The following is a 21,494-nucleotide window of genomic DNA, read 5'->3' as shown; positions in this document are numbered from 1 at the left end:
AAGCCCTCTTATTCCCTGGCACCCACAGTGGCACACGCACCAGGGGCACGCCACACAGGCCTCTCTCTGTGACCGGGTCAGCCGGGGCTGAACTCCCGCACAGGTCTGTCTCGTGCATCAGGCTTCCTGCATCTCACGCCAGCGTCCGTCTGAACTGGGCGGGAAGAGGGGGCCGACTTGTGGGCCGGCTCTCTGCATGTCTGGCCTGTGCCTCTGTGTGCCTCTCTGGTTCCGACTGTCCCCGTCTGCCCGCATGTCCCTGAACCGGTGTGCGTCCTTGTGGCCGAGTCTGCTTTGTTCCCAAGGAAGGTGGTTCTCCCTTCCCGAGGCGCGTTCCCCCCCCGCAGCCCCCCAAGATTTCACTAGACCGGAACTACAGACTCAGGGGCTCACGCCAGCAGTGCCCCGTCACCCTGCCCTGGAACGCCCCCCGCCCCCAGGCTCTCACCGCCTGGAGTGCAGTGGAGGAGGCTCAGTCGTGGCCCTTCACTGCCCCCGTGGCTCTGTGTGGAGGCTAGAGGGGGCCGCGTGTCCCGCACTCACGGCCCCTCTCCCCACACGCCCTCCCGCAGACGCACGAGGACAGCTTCTCCGAGGGCAGCACGGCGGACATGACCAACACCGCCGACCTGCTGGAGCAGATCCCCGACCTGGGCGAGGATGTGAAGGACCCTGAGGACTGCTTCACTGAAGGTACCCTGGGGCACCCCGGGAGTCCTGTCCCAGCCCCACTCCCACCTGGAGGCCTGGCTCCTCCGCCCGGCCTCAACCCCAGGGCTCTGCCGTCTGCCTGTGACATGAGGCTTGGCTGCCCGCAGTACAGATGACACTGCGGGAGGGGGCACTCCCTGCCCCCGGCCCCTGGCCTCCGACTTAGTGGCCCCTGGGAAACACTGCAGGCTTCCAGAAATTGGCGGTACATGTGTAGAGCAGCTCGAGAGGGAAGGGAGTCGGCCCTCCCCGCCCCATGGTGCTGTCAGCTTGGAGTTGCTGCTCTGGGGTCCACCCCCCCCCCGCCCCGCCCACCAAGAAACTTCAGACAGCTCTGCAGGGAGTTCTGGAACATTCTCTTAAGCAAAGGTTCCCTGGAGGAGCCAAAGGCAAGCCAGAGCCCTCCCAGCACCAGCCTGAGCCCTGGCCAGACCTGCAGGCCCTTCTTTGCTTCACTGGACGTGCCCGTGGTCACTCTCTGGAGAATCTGCCACGTGGGGCCCTCATGGCCGCGCACACAGCTCTCCCCCGCCCCGCCCCCCGCCACACCTCCACACACCACCTAGACTCGACCTTCAGCCATCTGAATGCATCCACAGATGAGCTTTCACAGACCCTGGACCAGGCCTCACCCCTTGTCCTGCCCCCTAGGCTGTGTCCGGCGCTGTCCCTGCTGCGCCGTGGATGTCACCCAGTCCCCGGGGAAGGTTTGGTGGCGCATGCGTAAGACCTGCTACCGTATCGTGGAGCACAGCTGGTTCGAGACCTTCATCATCTTCATGATCCTGCTCAGCAGTGGCGCGCTGGTACCCTCCCGGGGATGCAGGGCTGGGCGGGGAGGGAGGGGGGAGGAGGGGAGGAGGGGAGGGCCGGAGAGGAGGAGGTCTCCAGCAGGAGAGCCAGCTCAGAAACTAGGGCAGAGCCTCTGCTGAACGGGCACTCCTCCAGAACCCAGGGTCAGACTCTTAGCACCCAGGGCACGGGCAGAGGTGAGTGCAGGAAGGGTTTGCCCCGGCCCCCTGTTCAGCCTTCCTTGTTACACTAAAGGGAATCCATCAGCCCCGATCCCACCTGGCAGAGGTGACAAGTCCCACACTCAAACTCTGGGCACACGCCTACCTCAACACGGTCTCCAAACAGAGCTACCCCAGGTGACTGAGTTTGCAACTGTCGCTCCCTGAGTCCTGGCAGGGCTAGAGGTCAAACTCTGCCGTTCATATATCTGTCACTTTATTTTTTATTTAATGTGGAGAAAAGTGGCAACTGTTGATATGATTTTAGGATTAAATTTGATTAAGTAACCAAGTTGCAACATTAAAAATCAGTAAATCTAGAAAACACATGTACGTGGACATTGTTCTATCTGATTGCAGGGTTGGGATGTCCTTGTCTAAGAATTTATTAAGCATTTTGTTGACACTTCCGATCTCTGGTCTGGCCCAAAGAGTTGACAGGCAGCAGACTTAGATGGTGCGTGGGGCTGCTGGGGCTTTCGGATGTATGGGGGAAGGTGGGGGAGAGATTCTGAAAAAAAAAAAAAAATTCTCAGCCCAGGAGCCAGTACCTGAAATTATTCAGAAATTGGTTTATCTCTGGGGCTGGAGCAATAGCATAGCAGGTAGGGTATTTGCCTTGCATGCGGCTGACCCATGTTCGATTCCCAGCATCCCATATGGTCCCCCGAGCACTGCCAAGAGTAATTCCTGAGTGCAGAGCCAAGAATAACCCCTGTGCATCGCCAGGTGTGACCAAAAAATCGAGAAAAAAAAAGAAAAAGAAATTGATAAATTGATGTCTCTCTCTGCAGAGAATATTTGTGGGGTGGTGGAGTTGCCCTTGGTGTAGCTGTAGTGGCGGGGAGTGGGTACTGGGGCCGGAGCCTTGGTTTGGCGGTGTTTGTCCCACCTGCCGTCCATGGGCACTCCGGGTTTTCAGCTGCTGGGCAGCAATTCCATAAGGTTTAGCTGCGTGGCCTGCGTCTCCTGGGCGATTTAGTCCAGATTTGGTGGAGCAGGACCGGTGAGTGAGTCGACATGGCGGCAGACGTGGGTCCACCATCACATTTAATCCCACTCTAACCCTGTGTGGACACATGCAGCCAGGTACCTAAGGTCCCCACATCTGCTCACACACACAGATGTGGCATTTACACCCGGCCATTGGATTCCATGGCCCTCGGTCTTGACCTTCAGTCTCGGGCTCGGGCACTCCCAGCAGTCAGGACTTAACTCTCTTATTAGACTCACAGCCTTAGACTTGCCTTATGGCTCCACATACCAGCAGTTTTGCTTCATATTCCCTCTAAACCTCAACACGAATGTCATATTTAGTGGGTGAATTGATATCTACTAATAGGTCTCGCAGGTCTGAGCATGCTGGGGATCAGGTGAGAGCGGGGTGGCGGGGAGCAGAACTGGAGTAGATGCTCAGGCGAGTGGCATGAGCTGGAGACTGTGGAGGAGGCCGGTGGAGCTCCCTGCAGGAGACAGAGAGGTTCATGGGGGCCATCGGGGTCGTGAGGCTTTCTCAGGATGCCCATCCGACTCCCAAACCCCTGACTCAGATCCATCCCGGAGGAGACGGAACAGCCCTGCAGAAGGTTCTGGGAGGGGTGGATAAGCAGGGAGAGGGGAAATGAAGATGGAAGAATCAGAAACTTGACTGGCCTAGGGACAGAACACACCGAATGTGACAGGGAAAGCAACTCCCCGAGAATGCCTGGGAGCGTGGGGCTGGAGAGAGGGAACTTGGAGGAGAGTCTCCACTCCACTCTCCGGAGAAGACGGGCCTTGGGGAGGTGTCGCTTCAACACCGGGAGCCTCCCTCCCTACCTCCCTCCCTGTTCTAGAGCAGGCCTGGAGCCATCACTTGCGGGCTGCATACTGTTTTACCATTGGCAGCTAGAACTCAATCTCTGTCGGCTTCCGAGAAGGATGATTTGACAATATGTTAACGAGTTTTGTTTTTAAACAGCCACAAACAAGGGCAGCCAGAGCCATTTCGTCTGCGCTGCGGAGTCACAGCCCAGCCTGGCATACGTGAGGAGGAGTTCTGGCAAGCGAATGGTAACTCTAATCAGAGTAGTCAGCCAAGCAGTGTTTAAAAGAAAAAAAAAGTCTAAGTGTGTTATTTAAAGTTAAAGCTTATTAAACAGAAAGCAGACTATAGATCCCTTCCAAATTGCTGAAGGTAATTTTTTTTTCCGGATAACACATCTCATAGCAACGAATAGGAGAGAAAAGCTGCACCAAGGAAGCATTGAATCAGGAAACAGAAAATAATATGGCAGAGGCAGCCTCAGACAAACCTGTGATTAATGATAAATGTAATTGGACAAAATTCATGTTGTAAAAGGAAAAACCTCTGGATTTTTATTTAAAAACAAAACAGAGCTGTAGGCTTACAGATGACAATCTAAAGCATTCTGACTCAGAAATATTAAAAGGGAATTAATATATACGTACTAGGCTAATGCAAACAATGACAACAGGAAGCAGAGGTTTTGTTTGCTAATATTAAACAGGGTTGAGTTTAAAGTAAAACTCTTGACCTAGAACTAAGGTATACATACAACTACAACTGTCGTACTGTTGTCCCCATTGTTCATCGATTTGCTCGAGTGGGCACCAGTAGCATCTCCATTGTGAGACTTATTGTTACTGTTTTTGGCATATCCAATACACCACGGGTAGCTTGCCAGGCTCTGCTGTGCAGGCGGGATACTCTTGGTAGCTTGCCAGGCTCTCCGAGAGGATGGGAGGAATCGAACCTAGGTCGGCGGCGTGCAAGGCAAACGCCCTACCACTGTGTATTTCTGGAGATTATGTAGTTCTTGTTTAAACAGAAATCTTTAGGGGGAAAGTGGCAAGGAATGAAATATCTCAGGGATGTGTTTTTAAAATTTTTATTTTAGGGGGCCAGAGCGATAGTACAGTGGGTAGGATGTTTCCCCTATATTTCAGCCAACCCACATTGGATCCTGGGTATCCCAAATGGCCCCCCAAGCATTGCCAGAAGCGATTCCTGAGAACAGAGACAGGAGTAACTCTGAGCATTGCCAGATGTGACCACAAACACACGCACCAAAAAGAGCCACAAAAAAATTTATTTAGGCAGTGTGTGGTTTACAAAACTATCATTGGAAGGGTTTCATGCATAAAACATTCCAACACCACAGCCTCCACCAGAGACTCTACTTTCCTCCACCACTGTCCCAGTATCCCCCTAGCCATCCCCCACTGTGGTCAGCTTCCTACTGAAGACCAGGTCTCAATTTCTGTTATCTTTGTGCGTTTGTTATTCTCCTACTCTGTTTCCTTATACCCCACAGATACACTTGTCCCTCTCCTCCAGACTAACTTCAATATGATACTCTCCACATCCATACATGTAGCAGCAAATTGCATGATTTCATCCTCTCTTATAGTTGAGTAGTATTCCAGTGTGTATATATACCACAGTTTCTTTGTTCAATCATCTGTTCTTGGATACTTGGGTTGTTTCCAGGTTTTGGCTAGTGTGAATAGTGCTGCAGTGAACATAGGAGTATTTGTGTCTGTTTTGAAGAGTTTTGGGGTTAATGCCAAGAATTGTTGGATTATATGGAAGCTCAGTTGCTTGGGTTTGTTTTTTTTTTGAGAAGTGCTATATTGTTTTCCAAAAAGATTGGATCAGGCAACATTCCCACCAGCAGTGAATGAGGGTCTCCTTTTTCCCACATCCATCCCAACACCGGTTGTTTTTGATTTTGTGATGTGTTCCAGTCTTATTGGTATGAGATGATATCTCATTGTTGCTTTGATTTGCATTTCCCTGCTGATAAGTGATTCAGAGCATTTTTTCCCCATATACTATTTTGTCATCCTTATGTCTTCTTTGAGAAAGCTTCCCTTCATCTGTTTCCCCCATTTTTTTGATGGAGTTATTTTTTTTTCTTGTAAAGTTCTACCAGGCCTTTATATATCTTGAATATCAATCTTTTGTCAGATAAGTTATGGGCAAATATTCTCTCCCTGTCTTGGGGGGGGGTCTTTTTATTCTAATCATTTTTTTGTGGTGCAGAAGCTTCTTTGTTTGATATAGTCTCATTTGTTTATCTTTGCTTCTATTTTTTTTAACCAATGGCATTGAATCATTGAAGATACCTCTAGCTTCAATAGCTCACAAAAATGCTGTGAGATAGGTATGCTAATTAAGCCTATCTTATAAAACAAGGAACCTATGGAAACAGCAAAAACAATAAAATAGTATAAGGATTGAAAGCAAATAAAGTCACCTTTTAAAAATTGCATCACCATAGATACAATTATAAATAGCTTTCATGTTTGAGTTTCAGTCATACAATGACCAAACACCCATCCCTCCACCAGTGCACATTTTCCACCACCAATGTCCCCAGTATCCCCCCATCTTATCCCAACCCTCCCCCTGCCTCTATGGCAGATAATTTATAAAAATCATCTTTAACTAATCTTGAATCAAACAGAACAGTTTGGTGATGGGTTTATGGATAGTTAGCATATTAATAAAGACGTCATTCATAGATCAGAGATCATGTATGTTCTAATCAGAGATTATTATTTGAATACTTCTGTCCTCCTGTTAGCATTGTTTTCCCATTGTTCATTGATTTGCTCGAGCAGGCACCAGTAATGTCCGCATTGTGAGACTTGCTACTGTTTTTGGCATATCCAATACGCCATGGGTAGCTTGCCAGGCTCTGCCGTGTGGGCGCGATACTCTCAGTAGCTTGCTGGGCTCTCTGAAAGGGACAGAGGAATCAAACCCGGATTGGCCGTGTGCAAGGCAAACGCCCTACCTGCTGTGCTATCGCTCCTATCCACCTGACAGCTAGAAAAATGGGGAGAAAAATAGAGAGAGAGAAAGCAGTCGTGAAAGAGTGGGGAAAAGTAACAATATTGAAAATATGCATCGAGAGGTAACCAAATCTGTAAGAAGAGGAAAAGTCATAAACTTAGGTGCTTTTATTACTAAATCAAAGGAATCTGTCAGTTTCATCCCGTTGCTCATCAATTTGTTCAAGCGGGCACCAGTAACGTCTCTCATCGAGAGACTTATTGTTACTGTTTTTAGCATATCCAGTATGCACGGGTAGCTTGCCAGGCTCTGTCGTGCGGGCTAGATACTCTCGGTAGCTTGCCAGGCTCTCCGAGAGGGGCGGAGGAATCGAACTCGGGTCGGCCGCGTGAAAGGCGAACGCCCAACCACTGTGCTATACAAATTATTATTGAGCTCAAATTACAAGTGACATAATCCCAAGTGGTTAATAAAGAAGAGGGCTGGAGAGACAGTACATGCATGCAGCCCACCCCTGTGTGATCACCGGCACCGAGCATGGTCCCCTGAGCACAGAGCCAGGATGAGCTCCTGAGCACCACTCGGTGTGGCCCAAACCCCTCCAAAATTAATTTATTAATTAGATAGCAATGCTCAAGGAAATTATGTAAAACAAAATTAGTCCAAAGGAAGAACAAGGGATAGACGAGAGCGATGGTGCAGCAGGAGAGCCTTGCACACAGCCTACTGAGGTTCGATCCCTGGCACGACATATGATTTTCCCAGGCCTCACCAGGAGTGATCCCAGAGCACAGTCAGGAGTTAGCCCTGAGTGCATCCTGGTGTGGCCCAAAAACAAAACAAACAAACGAAAAAAACCAAACCAAAAAGGAAGAACAACTGTATTGGATGATTGTACCTTCTGTGTGCAATTTTAGAATATAACATTGGGGCTGGAGTGATAGCACAGCAGGTAGGGTTTTCGCCTTGCACACGGCTGACCTGGCTTAGATTCCCAGCATCCCATATGGTCCATATGGTCCACCATCACCGCCAGGAGTAATTTCTGAGTGTAGAGCCAGGAGTAACCCCTGTGCATCGCTGGGTGTGACCCGAAAAGCAAAAAAAAAAAAAAAAAAAAAGAATGTAACATTGATGAACAGACAAAATGAAAAAGACCAGGGGAGGTCAAAGGTCATTTGAGATGCAGTTGAGGGAAGGAGATAAAGGGGAAATAAATATTATTAAAATAAATTAAAAACAAATGATAAATGAGGAAATAAATAGTAAAACTGATAATTCTTTAAAACCCTTCATAGTAAAAGGAAAACCGTAGGCCAGTTTTCATACTCCATTTTTGTGAATAGTAAATGTAAAAATCTTAAAATTCATGTGAGAAGGACTCAGCAAAATATTTAGAAAATTAAATGTCATGGCGGGAAAGATACTAGGGACATGGGTGGTGAAAAATGTACACTGGTGGAGGAATGGGTATTTTCGATCATTTTATGACTGAACTCAATCTTGAAAGCCTCATAACTATCTCATGGTGATTCAATTTAAAAAAAAAAGAAAGTTAAATGTCATAGTTAGGTAAATGTAAAAATGTCAGAATGGTGTCATATTTGGAACTCTGCATAATTAGAACAAAGCTGACAAAAACATACAGTTCACTCACTGTATGGCTAATTTCAATACTGTGATAAGACCAGAAATAATCATAATTTCCTTGGTTTGATGAAAAATCTACTCTCAAATTAACTTCTACTATTGCCATTGACAGGTACCTGAAACATTTTTATTAAAGTCAAGAACAAGAAAAGGGGGGCTGGAGCAATAGCACAGCGGGTAGGGCGTTTGCCTTGCACGCGGCCGACCCGGGTTCGATTCCCAGCATCCCATATGGTCCCCTGAGCACCACCAGGGGTGATTCCTGAGTGCAGAGCCAGGAGTAACCCCTGTGCATCGCCGGGTGTGACCCAAAAAGCAAAAAAAAAAAAAAGAACAAGAAAAGGATGATTCTTGTTCTTCTCATTGTAGATTGTAGATGATTCAACTACTTCTTAGCTTTTGTTTGTTATTTAATAATAGTCTTGAAGTGTACCAGCTAGAGCAATCAAGAAAGAAATACAATATAAAAATTTGAAAATTGGGGCGGAAGCAATAGTAGGGCACTGCCTTGTACACAGGCAGTTGGGGTACCCCTGGCACCCCGTATGGTTCCCCAAACCCAGCAGGAATGATCCCTGAGTGCAGAGCAAGAGGTAAATCCTAAGCATTTCTGGGTATGAACCAAACACAAACGAACAAAAAAATTAGAAAGTAGAACTTTAGTATAGTCTGAAATAAGTTTAAAACATAGAAATAAATAGACATATATTATTCTTTCTAGATAATGATTACCTCGGAAATTTAAATCTTATTTTAAATGTTCCATGGTTACTTATATAAAATCAGTGTACCAAGAATCGCTGCTCTTACTATTCTTTTCATACTGATGCTATTTAATCCCTATTATTATTTTTTTATATTCCTAATTATAGACTATGTCAGTCATTCAGCACAAAATAACTGAGAATAAATATAATATGAATTGTATAAAAGATACATGAAGAAAAGGATAAAACCTTGTTAAGGAGTGTTAGGACAAATAGATGAAGATACTATGAATGTACTCTGCTCTTAGGTGAGAAGAGTATTAATTTCTAAAAGTTAATAAAATAAGTAACAATAAATTTACAGCATTTCTAGGGCATTGGATTTCTTTCTTTTTTTCTTTTTTCTTTTTTTTTTTGGAGGGGGAACTGGAGCAATAGCACAGCGGGTAAGGCGTTTGCCTTGCACACGGCCGACCCAAGTTCGATTCCTCCATCCCTCTTGGAGAGCCCGGCAAGCTACTGAGAGTATCCCTCCCTCACTGCAGAGTCTGGCAAGCTACCCGTGGCATATTCAATATGCCAAAAACAGTAACAAGTCTCATAATGGAGACGTTACTAGTGCCCGCTCGAGCAAATTGATGAACAATGGGACGACAGTGTTATAGTGCTACAGTGCTTTTTTGGGTCACACCTAGTGATGCTCAGGGGTTACTCCTGGCTCTGCACTCAGGAATTGCTCCTGGTGGTGCTCGGGGACCATATGAAATTCTGGGAATCAAACCCAGGTCGATCTCATGCAAGGCAAACGCCCTACCCGCTGTGCTATTGCTCCAGCCCCTTGTTTTTTCAATTACTCTTAAATCGCCAAGAAAATACAATCCATTGCTAATTCAGGAATAGACAAAGTGGTCAAACTACAAGAAAGGTCTGAAACTAACTTAAACGTATATAGAAATGTTTGAAGTAATTGGTTTCTAGTTCATGGATTTGAAGTGGATTTTTCTTGGGGAACTCTACAGGACTATTCCTGTGGTTCTTTGGTTCTCTGTCTTTCCAGAGAACCATACAGGGTTCTGAGAACCCGGGCTGGGATTCAAGCCCAGGACTGCTGCCTGCAAGGCATGCATTCCAGCCCTGAGAGTAAGGCATGCATTCCAGCCCTCAGAGTAAGGCATGCATTCCAGCCCTCAGAACTATCTCCCAACCCCAGAAGTAGATTATTCATCGAAGTATTCAGACAGTTGATAAATGACTCTGAAATAAGCACTAAGGTAAATAATTTGTTCTTTAGCAAACCCTGTTAAGTTTTTGAAGCTGTAATATTAAGCAAGTAAAACCACGAATCATTTTGTGCTGCCAAGGATTGATTCCAGGGACTCACATATGTGAGACGTGCATTCTACTACTGAGTCACATTCCGACCCCATACATTTTGTTTTTAAAGAAAGAAAAGATTTTTTTCCTTAGCCTTGGAATAGGCAAAGCCTATTTGAAGGGGAGAGGAGAGCGGATGTGGGGAGTATTTGGGACATACCTGAAGATGCTCAGCGGTAACTCCTGGATACTGGGGGAGATCAGACCCAGGTCGGCCATGTGCACGGCAAATGCCCTTCCTGCTATACTACTGCTCTGGCCTCGAAAGGCTTTTTTAAAAACACAATGCTTTTACTAAATGAAAATCAAAATAGATGAAATTATTAAATACCATAATAAATGAGAATGCTGGGGAGATGGGTCAAAATCTAGAGTATATGGAGTGTCCATGCGTGTAGCCCAAAAATAAGAAAAAATAAAATAAAATAAATGAAGATGTAGTGTAGAACACACAAGTAAACAAGATTTAAAGAAACTCAACTAGAATAAGATATGTCAAACAGTTAATGTCCCCCACAAAAAACAGACACTCAGGTGGGGAACTAAAGCAAAGAGGAGGAAGAGGCCATTCTCCAGGGGGTACAAAAATATTCCAGGAACCCAAGTGAGGAATAAATGGATTTTCACCCAGGACAGTCTCTGAGGATGAGATTGTCACAGTGACAAGGAGAAGGAACCCCTTCTGGCCCAGTGGAGGGAGTCCCCATTGTGCCCTGCTGGAGGACATGTTCCCACTCTGTACCACGGGGACACCTCTGACCAGGCCCTCCAGTCTCCGAAATTCGTCCTCTAGTCATCATTGCTCCAGTCAGTGCTCCTTCTCCTGAAGACAAATTGGACACAACAGGAATGTCCAGAGCGTTGGCGGGATAGACAGCAGCAGGTGCGAAGGCTGCAACATGTGTCCGTCTTTTTGTGACATAAGTGACTCAGGATATAAAGAAGGATATTAAAAATAAATGCTGAAAAAAATAAGAATGACATGCCCGTGATTGAAGTGATAGATGTTCACAGGCGAGTATTGAGTGGAAAAAGATGCATCTCACAGTTTAGCATTCAGCACACACCTACACACAGCAGCAGCGTTAGAGACGTTCTCCTGAGGGGTGACCGTGGATACTTTGGTGCTGTGAATTCAGTGCGGCTTTATCTACCTTTTCTGTAATTTTTAGCCTTTACATTTATAAGCTGGCGTTTTGGTAACCAGAGGAAAACACGCCTCCTTTTTCTCCCAGAGAGCCGGGGCTGGGGGGGTCATCCCGTGGCCTCCTTTGTCAGGTCCCACGGTTCCTGCCGCCGGCAGCCCCCCCTGGCACAGAGCATTGCTGCAGCGCCCAGGGGCCTGGCAGGCAGGTGGGAGGCCCAGAGCGGCTGAGGCGGCGGTCCCCTGGGCCCGCAGTGCCCTCGGTGACGTGCTCAGTTGCCTAGCCTGGGAGTCTCAGAGCATCTTCAGGGCACGGCCAGGAGCTGGGGAGGAGCAGGAACAGATCCAAAAGCAGGAGGAGGAGGAGGAGGAGGAGGGGGATGAAGGAGAGGAAGAAGAGGAGGGGAGGAGGGCAGCTGGGAGCTCCCGCTCCCGTGCTGGCTCAAGAATCAGGCCAGAGGCGGGGAGGAGGAGCTGGAGAAGGACTGTGAGCTGCTGCCTGACTCTTTCAGAACATGAACGCATCAGTCTGGTGGTGTTTCGAGGGGTTTGATTTGAGCTCGTCCTGGGCTTCCTGAATCTTGCTCCAATGATACCACATTCAGGTGTTAGCCACTGGCGGTTCTCACTAACATCAGCATGGTTATGCAGGAACTTGTTACTGGGTTGGAATCAAAGCGAAACTTTCCTTTACAAGTAGAAGGGGAAAGCAATCAGAGAAGTAGGCGGCTGTCTAAAATAAATAGGGGCTGAATGGTAGAGCGCATGCCGTGTGTGTGTGTGTGTGTGTGTGTGTGTGTGTGTGTGTGTATGAAGCCCTTGGTTTGAATCCCAACATTGCGCACACACACACACACACAAACACGTATACACACACACAAAAAAAAAAACTTTGTAATAAGATTTTTTTTTCAGAATAAATAAAATGAAAACCAAGAAAAGAAAAGGTTTTGTATTGTTTGCCGAGCCTGCTTGGCTCCCTCTTGTCGAAATGGGATGGAAGGTCCTAGAAGGGCTCAGAACAGGCACTGGCTGATGCCCAGAGAAGGGAGACCCGTTCCCAGCAGCCGTTCTGCCTCCCTGGCTACATGCCTTGCCAGAGCATTTTGAGCCCCCACCCAGGGGGACGTCTAGGCGCTCTTTGAAGACCGTCCTGATCAGGCCAGCTCTGGCGGTTGGGGGTCCCCTCCCCGACACCCTAGGCGGTAAGCATGACCCTCCGAGAGGAAGCTGCCGGCCTCCGGGAGCAGGACCACCTGGCCACCCTCGTCTGCCTCTCTGCAGGCCTTCGAGGACATCTACCTGGACGAGCGGAAGACCATCAAGGTCCTGCTGGAGTACGCCGACAAGATGTTCACCTACATCTTCGTGCTGGAGATGCTGCTCAAGTGGGTAGCGTACGGCTTCAAGAAGTACTTCACCAACGCCTGGTGCTGGCTGGACTTCCTCATCGTGGACGTGAGTGTGGGACGGGAGGCGGGGGGCAGGGGGTAAGGCAGGGACACAGGAGGACGGCGGTCAGCGGGCAGGGTGTGGGGGCCGGCCAAGGCGAAACCCAGGCAACACCCCTTTGTGAGGAAGGACACTTGAGTCCACCCATTAGAGCTCTTGTTTGGCAGCGGGAGGGCAGAGAAGCAGAGAGAAACCCAAGCCCCGTCCTCGGCCATGCACGCGCCAATTTCTGGGGACAGTTGGGTTCACCACGGGGGCCATGGTGAACAGCAGGGACGGGGATGTGAGTCGGGGCCAGAGTGGATGGCCCAGCTCAGGAGGCCAGAAGTGGGCACAGACCTGCTTGCACTGTGCACCCACCGCTGCCCACGCCCCCAGCCACGCAGGCCCGACAGGAGGCAGAGACAGACACAGCTCCCAGCAACGGGCTGGGGCAGGGGTGCTGGGCCCCGGGGGGGCACCTGGCTGCTCCCTGGGGAGGACGAGGTGAGGTCACCTGCAAGAAGGAAGGAAGCCGCAGTCGCTGGCCCGCGGTTCCGGTGGCTCCTGGGCCTGCCTGCCCCTGGCGTGTCCGGGGAGGCTGGAGCAGGAAGTTGGCATGTCCCCTGAGCACCCAGCTGGCAGCTGGCCTGGGAAGCTTCTGTCCCACGGCTGCCCAGTCCCAGGATATCACCGGGCACTGAGCAAGGTGCGTGCCAACCTCAGGGAGGGTTCTGAGCGGGGCAGTGAGAGCCAGTGGTAAAGGTGGGGGGGAGACGTGTCGCAGCTGCCGTGGACAGTGGGCTCGTGTGAAAGTGGTGGTGGGTCCCGGAGAACAGCAGAGCAAACACGGGGCACGGTCGGGCTGGGGTCCCTGCAGAGGGGCCCAGGCACCAGCAGGCACTGTGCTCCCCCTGGTCACTGTGCTCCCCCTTAGGCCCCACACCCACTCGCTCTTTCGGGGCCTGAGCAGACTAGGGGGCGGAGGCCCCTGGGGGCCACGCAGAGAGGCACAGACACGCCAGACCCCACCCCTTCCTGTCACCCCAAAAGGCTGAGAAAACACCTGTCCAGCAAAGGTGGTGGGCAGAGCCTCCATGTCCTTCTGGCCCGGAGAGCTCGGGGTCTCCCGAGAGGCGGAAGAGGGCTGTGGGAAGCTGGGGGGGTGGGGGAGGGAGAGGCCCCTCTTCCTGCAGCCGTCAAGCTCCAAGCCACAGGGAGCTCCAGAAAGACTCCTGTGCTCCTGGGAGGAGTCCCCGAGACCCCCATCACACCTGCAACCTCAGGGAACTCAGAACTGAGGGGACAGAGGGGCCTCCCCGCCCTGAGCTCGGCCAGAACCGACCAGAGAAGCAGCCCAAGACTCAGGAAGGAAGGAGCAGAGCTGCTGCGGGCCGGGCCAGGCCTCCGTGGACAGGCGGGCTCCCAGCCCCGGGGTCTGGAGGAGAGAGAGGGTTTTGGCGTCAGTCCATGCTTCCTCCCCCACGGAATAGGACTGACACCTTCGCACAAACCCTGCTGTCAGGGCCGGAGGTCTCAGCCGGCCAGAGCCAGAACCCCGTGTGCCAGGCAGACGGTGAGGCAGACCGGAAAGGGAAGGGTTCAGGCAGTGTCCCATGGTGCCACGAGAAATAGGAAGTAAGGAGGGGGTGGGGAGGAGAGGGCCGCACTGTGGGGGGGCAGGTGCTGGTCTCCAGGGCCCCCTGGCGTGCACAGGGCTCTGGGCTCCATCCCCCACACCCCGTGAACCCCACCTAGCTCCATCAGGAATAACCCCGGTGGCCCCCAGCACCTCTGCACCCGAGAAGCATTGCACTACGGGGTTGCCCAGAACCACCTTCCCCACTCAAACACACACACACACACACACACACACACACACACACACACACACACACACACACACACACACACTTCTGGTCAGGGTGTACCCAGGAGGTAACGTTGGAGCAGATCTGAGGAAGCTGGGGCCAGCCGGACACAGGCCTGAGAACACCCTCCCAGCACCGGGCAGGGGGACCACGCTGCTGTCCTGGGGTGTGAGTGGGGAGCCAGGCCCACCGGCAGAGCAGCCAGGAGGCCAGAGTGGCTGAGAGAGGAGCGGAGGCCAGAGGGTCCTACCACAGGGGCGGAAGCAGGTGCACCCTCTGGGAACCGTGGGCAGGATGAAGTGGGGAGGCAGAGAGGGCTTCCTGGAGGAGGAAGGCCATCGACTGACTGGAGAAACTACTAGAGCAACGGCTGGAACAATCCAGGGATGCAGAGGGTGCTGCCGTCGTCGTAGCCTTGGCTGCACGCGGGACACTTCCTGTGTGTTCACGTAAAGAGGGTTAGATGGGGGGTGGGCAGGGCACTGGGTTTTTTCTGGAAAGGGGTTGTAGGTTTGTCAGGCCCTGTGGGAGGGCGGGGGGTGGGGCCCCAGAGGGGCGCCTGCTTGGGAAGCATGGGCCGTGGGGTGGGGAGTGCCGGATTCCTGCAGCATGGGGAGGCGGGTGAGGGCAGGGGAGCACAGCCAGCAGGAGTCCTGCCGTGAGGGTGGGCTGCTGTTGGCCGGGCTTGGGGGGACTGGGGTGCAGACTGGAAGGAGGGGACGGCAGGCCTGCCTTGCCGGGCCCCGCGTGGGCACACTGGGGCCCTCAGCCTCTTCACAGGGGCTGGGGCGGGTGGCAGCAGCTCCAAAGACAGCTCAGCCCCTGCCCCACCCTGAGAATTCCAGCCACAGGGAGGCAGTGCGCATGCGCCCTCAGGCCATGGGCCGGGTCTCGAGGTGCCCACAGGAGTGGGCACTGCAGCCTGTGACCCCCAGACAACACTGAGGTCAGGCAGGTTGGGGGAGAGCTTCAGAGGGATCAAACCCTCAGGCCGGGGCCGGGGCTGGGGCAGGGCCTGAGTCTGTCCTGGCCCACACTGGGGAATCTCCCTTTGAAGGCTCTGACATGCGGCTTGGGGAAAGGCCCTGGGCGGGTCTGTCTGTTGGTGCTCAGCCCAGGTCACTCCTCTTACTCCCAGGAATTCTGATTTGGGGAGAGGAGAGGGACAGGCCCCAAACTTCCCTCACAGCACAAATGTTTAGGAAGGTCCAGCGAGAGAGAGAGAGAGACAGACAGACAGACAGACAGAAGTGAGGGGAGGGGGAGAGAGAGAGAGAGAGAGAGAGAGAGAGAGAGAGGGAGAGAGGGAAGGAGGGAGGGAGGGCAGGAGGTCAGCTGCATGGATGTCAGGACTGGTCCCGGCAGCTCGGCCAGAGGCCCCTCCTGAGCACAGAGCCAGGAGTAGCCCCTGAGCACCGCTAGGTGTAGCTCAACTGCCCCAAATGTCTGGGGAGCCGAAGCCCCAGCTTTGCATCCCTGTATCCCCGCGATGGGCCTCGAGAGGGCTTGGGAACTCAGTTCTTGCCTTTGGACAAGGGACCCCGCGTTCCCAGGCCTGGGGGACGTGCGTGAAGTGTGGGCAGCAGGCTCTCCAGGAGCAATCAGAGCAGACTCTGCGTGGCCAGCCCCTCCACGCAGGACTGAGGAGGGCGGGACACGGGGCTGGCCAGGACTTGCCTCCGGGCCCCATGGCTGCCTTACATCCCACAGGTCTCGCTCATCAGCCTGGTGGCCAACACGCTGGGCTTCGCCGAGATGGGCCCCATCAAGTCTCTGCGGACGCTGCGAGCTCTCCGGCCACTGCGGGCTCTGTCCCGGTTTGAGGGCATGCGGGTAAGAGGGGTGGCCGCCTGCCCCAGGCAGGGGGAGGGACCGCACGGAGGGACCTGGGGCCCCGACTCCACGTCCCACCATCTGTGCTGGCTGTGATTGGCTCAGGGGGAAGTTGCCAGTGCTCCTCTTCCCCCAGGCTGGTGCTTACAACGGAAGACTCCGGGGGCTGTTTTCTATATGCAGGGCCCTACGAGGCGATTTTTAGTATCCTCCAAAGAACTCGCTCCTGTTGGGGAAGTTTAAAAGGCCCCCAAAGGTCCCTCAAACTGGTAGTCTCCTGCCCCGGGGCTGGATCCCTGACACAGCACAGCACCTCACCCCAAGTGCCCTCTCACCACAAGTAAGGAAGTAAATAATAAAGGTAGCACTGTAGTAGCACTGTCATCCCGTTGTTCATCGATTTGCTCGAGCGGGCACCAGGAACGTCTCCATTATGAGACTTGTTGTTACTGTTTTTGCCATATCCAATACGCCATGGGTAGCTTGCCAGGCTCTGCCGTGTGGGCGGGATACTCTCGGTAGCTTGCCAGGCTCTCCAAGAGGGATGGAGGAATTGAACCGGGGATGGAGGAATCGAACCCAGGGCAACCGCGTGCAAGGCAAATGCCCTACCCGTTGTGCTATCGCTCCAGCCCTTAAATAATAAAGGTACAAAATAATAAAAGTGAAAGGCCATTGAATGAGGAAATATCACTCATAATCCACAACAAGAAAGCAGACTTTAGGGCCAGAGACATAGTGCAGTGAGCAAAGCATTTGCTTTGCACGTGGTTGACCCAGGTTCAATCCCTGGCACCACGGATGGTCCCCTGAGCCCAACCAGGGTTTATTCCTGAGTACAGAACCAGGAGTAAGCTCTGAGCACAGCCACGTGTGCCCCTACCCAAAAACAAAAAAAAAAAAAAAAGGCAGACTTGTATGTTTTGGAGTCCTCACAAGGTTCCGGGTATGTGTGTGTGTGTGTGTGTGTGTGTGTGGTTTGGTTGGTTGGTTGTTTGCATCAGACGGGTTTGGTTCTCTCGTGGCTTCTGTAGAAGCATCTCTGTGGCCCTCGCTGACCCATCAGGCACTATCTCCCACTCCTCCCACCCCCTCCCGCCACCACTGAGTTAAAGATTTTGAGCTTCAGCTTAACCCCCGCTTCAGGGAGGAACAACTTGCCTATCCCCAGCGGGAATTACTCATGTGTCAGCCATCCAGCCGTGCTTCAGGATCCCCAAAGACGCAAGGGTGAGGGGAGGCAAACCCCACAGCCGTGCTTGTCACTCTGGGGCAAGCTGGAGACTTGGGGCCCCACCCTGTCTCCCAGGTTCCCAGGTTTATCAAGGGAACCCGCCCCCCTCCCACTGCCCGCTGTGTCCATGTGCCAGCCCCCTTGCTAGCTGCTCTCCGGCCATGCCATGCGACCCCATACTCGTCCCTCCTGTCTCAGGGACAGCCGGAAGTGCTCACAGCACACTGGCACAGGCTTCACTTCTGGGCGCTGGCCTTTGGGTGGACCCTGTGTCACCTGCACCCAGACCTGGTTCCATCCCAGCCCCACATGGGTCACTGGGTGCAGTCCTGCTGGCATAGGCTCCTGAGGGTCCGAGCAGCACTGCAGCTTTGAGCCTTTGCACTGAACCACTGACCCAGTTCACTGAGAATCACCAGGAGGGGCCCCTGGGCTCCCGGTACCACTGGGCAGCACCCCCCCCCCGCAAAAAATTAAATAAATGAAACCTGTGGGGCCAAGGCTGCATGGGGCTGGACAGCCGCTCCCAGGGGTACAGGACAGGGAGAGCAGCAGACCCCCTCACCCCAGTCTGCTCTCTCTGACTCCCATCCCCCAGCCAGGATCCAGGGACACCCATCTACCTCAACAGCTAGAGACAAGACACTGGTGCTGGCAGGGGTCCCCGGCCAGCAGAGACCCTGATTTGAGGGTCACAGTCTCAGGACTGAGCCAAGGAGGGAGAGGCCCGGGTGCTAGAGTGCATCAACTTCAGGGTGCAAAGAAAGGAGAGGTGTTCTCCTCCACCCCACCCCAGACTCCCCAGCAGGGTTCCCAATTGTTGGTTGCCCTTCCCTTAGGGTCTGGAAATTTCTGGGATTCCTTTCAACCCAGCACCACAGGACACCACCCCGACCCCCACTCAAGCAGCTAGGCCACGAAATTCATGGGGTGCAGGCTGCGGGCAAAAAGGCACATGCTCTGGGCACCCCCAGGAACAAAGCCAACAAAGCCCCTTCTCTGTCCACCCCAGGTCGTGGTCAATGCCCTGGTGGGCGCCATCCCGTCCATCATGAACGTCCTCCTCGTCTGCCTCATCTTCTGGCTCATCTTCAGCATCATGGGTGTGAACCTCTTCGCTGGCAAGTTTGGGCGGTGCATCAACCAGACCCTAGGCGACCTGCCCTTGAACTACACCTTCGTGAACAACAAGAGTGACTGTGAGTCCTTCAACGTGACCGGCGAGCTCTACTGGACCAAGGTGAAGGTCAACTTCGACAACGTGGGAGCTGGGTACCTGGCGCTCCTGCAGGTGGTGAGTCCTGGACACCGGGTCCTGCGCGCACCTCGCCAGCCTTGGGGCCACCCTCCTGGACCCCGAATAGCTGACACATCAGCTCACACTGGCTTCTCCAGGTCACTTGGCTCCCTGGAGCCTCCCACGCTCTCCTGGGTTTCTGTTCTGGAGCAGCTGCCACGTTTCCCCAGACACACAGCACCGAGTAGAAATGAAAAACCAGGGATGGGAGTACGGTGGGTACGGTGCTTATCTTGCATCGTTCATCCCCGGCACCCCTTATGATCCCCCGAGCACCACCAGGAATGGTACCTGAGTGCAGAGCCAGGAGTAACCCCAGCACTGCCAAGAGTGGCCCCAAAAATAAAACAAGGGGCTGGAGCGATAGCACAGCGGGTAGGGCATTTGCCTTGCACGCGGCCAACCCAGGTTCGATTCCCAGCATCCTATATGGTCCCCTGAGCACCTCCAGGAGTGATTCCTGAGTGCAGAGCCAGGAGTAACCCCTGAGCATTGCTGGGTGTGACCCAAAAAGGAAAAAAAAGAGAGATAAAAGAGAGAAAAGAAAAAAGAAATGAAAAGCCCAGCACCCGGGACACAGCACTCTGTGGTGGAACTCGAGATCTGGGTTTGATCCTTGACTCAGACCAAGAGAAAAAGGAAAGAAAAATCAGCTACCCAGGAGCTGCATAATTAACAAACTTGTGAGTGCCCTCCCTGCAGAAACACTGGGACAGCTCTAATGCGATTTAAAATAATGCATTTACCTCCATCTCTGACGCACAAGCTGTGTGACGTTCGAGCACGCAGGGCTTCCTGGGTCCTGCCTGAGTCCCTGGAGATTTGTGAGGGCAGTAGCTGCTGCGGGGTGGACAGTCCTGGCCACAGAATGGCCCCCACAGGGCTGCAGCAGACAGACAGACAAAACCCCCCATTCTGACTTCTCTTGCTCCACCAAGGTTAACCCCCTGTCTAAAAACCTGGCCAACCCTTACTCCTTACGCTAAAACTCTAAACCGTCCTTAAATCCCAGCTGCCACCTCCTCAATTGAGGCCCCTCAAAACCTCATGGAAAATAGTGAGAGGCAGCCAGAATGGGAAAGCCCCCTTTCCTGGGACCACCCATCGAGTGGACAGCAGGGCCGGCTGCCCCAGATGGGCTACAGTGATGGTAGGGGGGAGGTGGGGTGGGAAATCAGGTGCAACATTTCCCAGCTTTGGGGGAACCCTGGCATCATTGAAAGCATTTCTGGGCCTTCTTTTTTTTTTAAACTGTAATAATTTTATATGTACCTATCACTTACATAATGACACGTTTCTTTTTTTTTTTTTTTTTTTTTTTTTGGAGAAGACTGTTTATTAAAGCTGGGCATTTCAGTAATTAGAAAAGCATGGCTATATTTCTCTTACTTAACAATGAATGACACGTTTCTGAAACAACGACCATGTGTAGGTCAGAAAGCAAATTTAGAAGTAAGATTTGTAACAGTTTTTTTTACACACAAATATAAAAAATTGGAAATGAAAATGAGTAACCTCCATACATTTAGAAAATTAAAAGAAAAATACAATTTATGATTTAAAGAGTCAAAGAGTATAGCTGAATAAAATCAATTGGAAAATTAATATAGACAAAAGATAAAGCAGGCTTACTGAGAGATCTAACAAAATAGACATCTCCTCTTAGGATTTAAATTCTCTAGGGTAGTTTCATAAAGGCAGAGATAACAATTGTGTTTTAAATTATTGATCATATTTTCACCAATCTAGAAATTCCTAGAATTACAGATCCTGTTCGCCTTGTGTCTTGACAACACTTGTTAGGAGATGTTTCTTTTGAGATAATAAGTGACCAACCAAATTACTGGGTTTTAGGATCACTTGTCACTTGTATCACTTGTCATCCCGTTGATCTTCGATTTGTCCAAGCGGGCGCCAGTTTCAGGATAACGTATAAGTAAAACAACACTAATCTAAGAGTCCAGGCCTTCTTTTGCAAGCAAGAACCTGCTGGCCCAGGGCACTGAGGTGACTTGCCTTCTCTGAGCAGCCTCAGTCTCCCCACCTGCCCTCCCTGCCTCCTAAGAACTCCCAGCTATGGAAAGTCCCAAGAATCTGCCACAGGGCTGGGAAAGGAGCTTGGGGCAGGGTGAGAGCAGGGACACCCAGGCGGCTGCCCCCAGCCTGATTCCCGGCCACTCTCCGAGTCGTCACAGCCAGCAACCAGGGCAGAAGGGGTACCGGCGTCAGCTCCCTCTCTCCTCCAGCCTCCGCCCCAGGCCTGTAGTGGGGAGCGTGGGCGGCTGTGTGGATGGTGAGAACCGGGTGTCAGTGCCCGAGTGGCTTGGCACGTTGGGCATCAAATCCAGTCGATACGGGAAGGTACATCTTATGGGCTTATACTGGAATACCGTGTGAGCTGAGCAGACATAGTCCAGTGCCACTG

The 21,494-nt window shown here is 51.9% G+C and overlaps 1 protein-coding gene across 6 annotated transcripts in view; it reads left to right on the top strand.

The window, feature by feature from the left end:
• The window catches only part of SCN5A (sodium voltage-gated channel alpha subunit 5), a 103,433-nt gene that overhangs the window by 69,648 nt on the left and 12,291 nt on the right, over positions 1-21,494 (top strand). For all 6 annotated transcript variants that reach the window (XM_055136166.1, XM_004614569.3, XM_004614564.3 and 3 more), the window contains 5 exons: positions 573-693; positions 1,363-1,517; positions 12,688-12,861; positions 16,416-16,538; positions 18,785-19,066. In XM_055136166.1, coding sequence (XP_054992141.1) covers positions 573-693; positions 1,363-1,517; positions 12,688-12,861; positions 16,416-16,538; positions 18,785-19,066 — 855 coding nt within the window. The remainder of the gene's footprint in view (positions 1-572; positions 694-1,362; positions 1,518-12,687; positions 12,862-16,415; positions 16,539-18,784; positions 19,067-21,494) is intronic.

Source organism: Sorex araneus, chromosome 4, assembly GCF_027595985.1.
Source record: "Sorex araneus isolate mSorAra2 chromosome 4, mSorAra2.pri, whole genome shotgun sequence".
Classification (NCBI taxonomy): Eukaryota; Metazoa; Chordata; class Mammalia; order Eulipotyphla; family Soricidae; genus Sorex; species Sorex araneus.
This window is presented reverse-complemented; position numbering and strand designations above follow the sequence as displayed.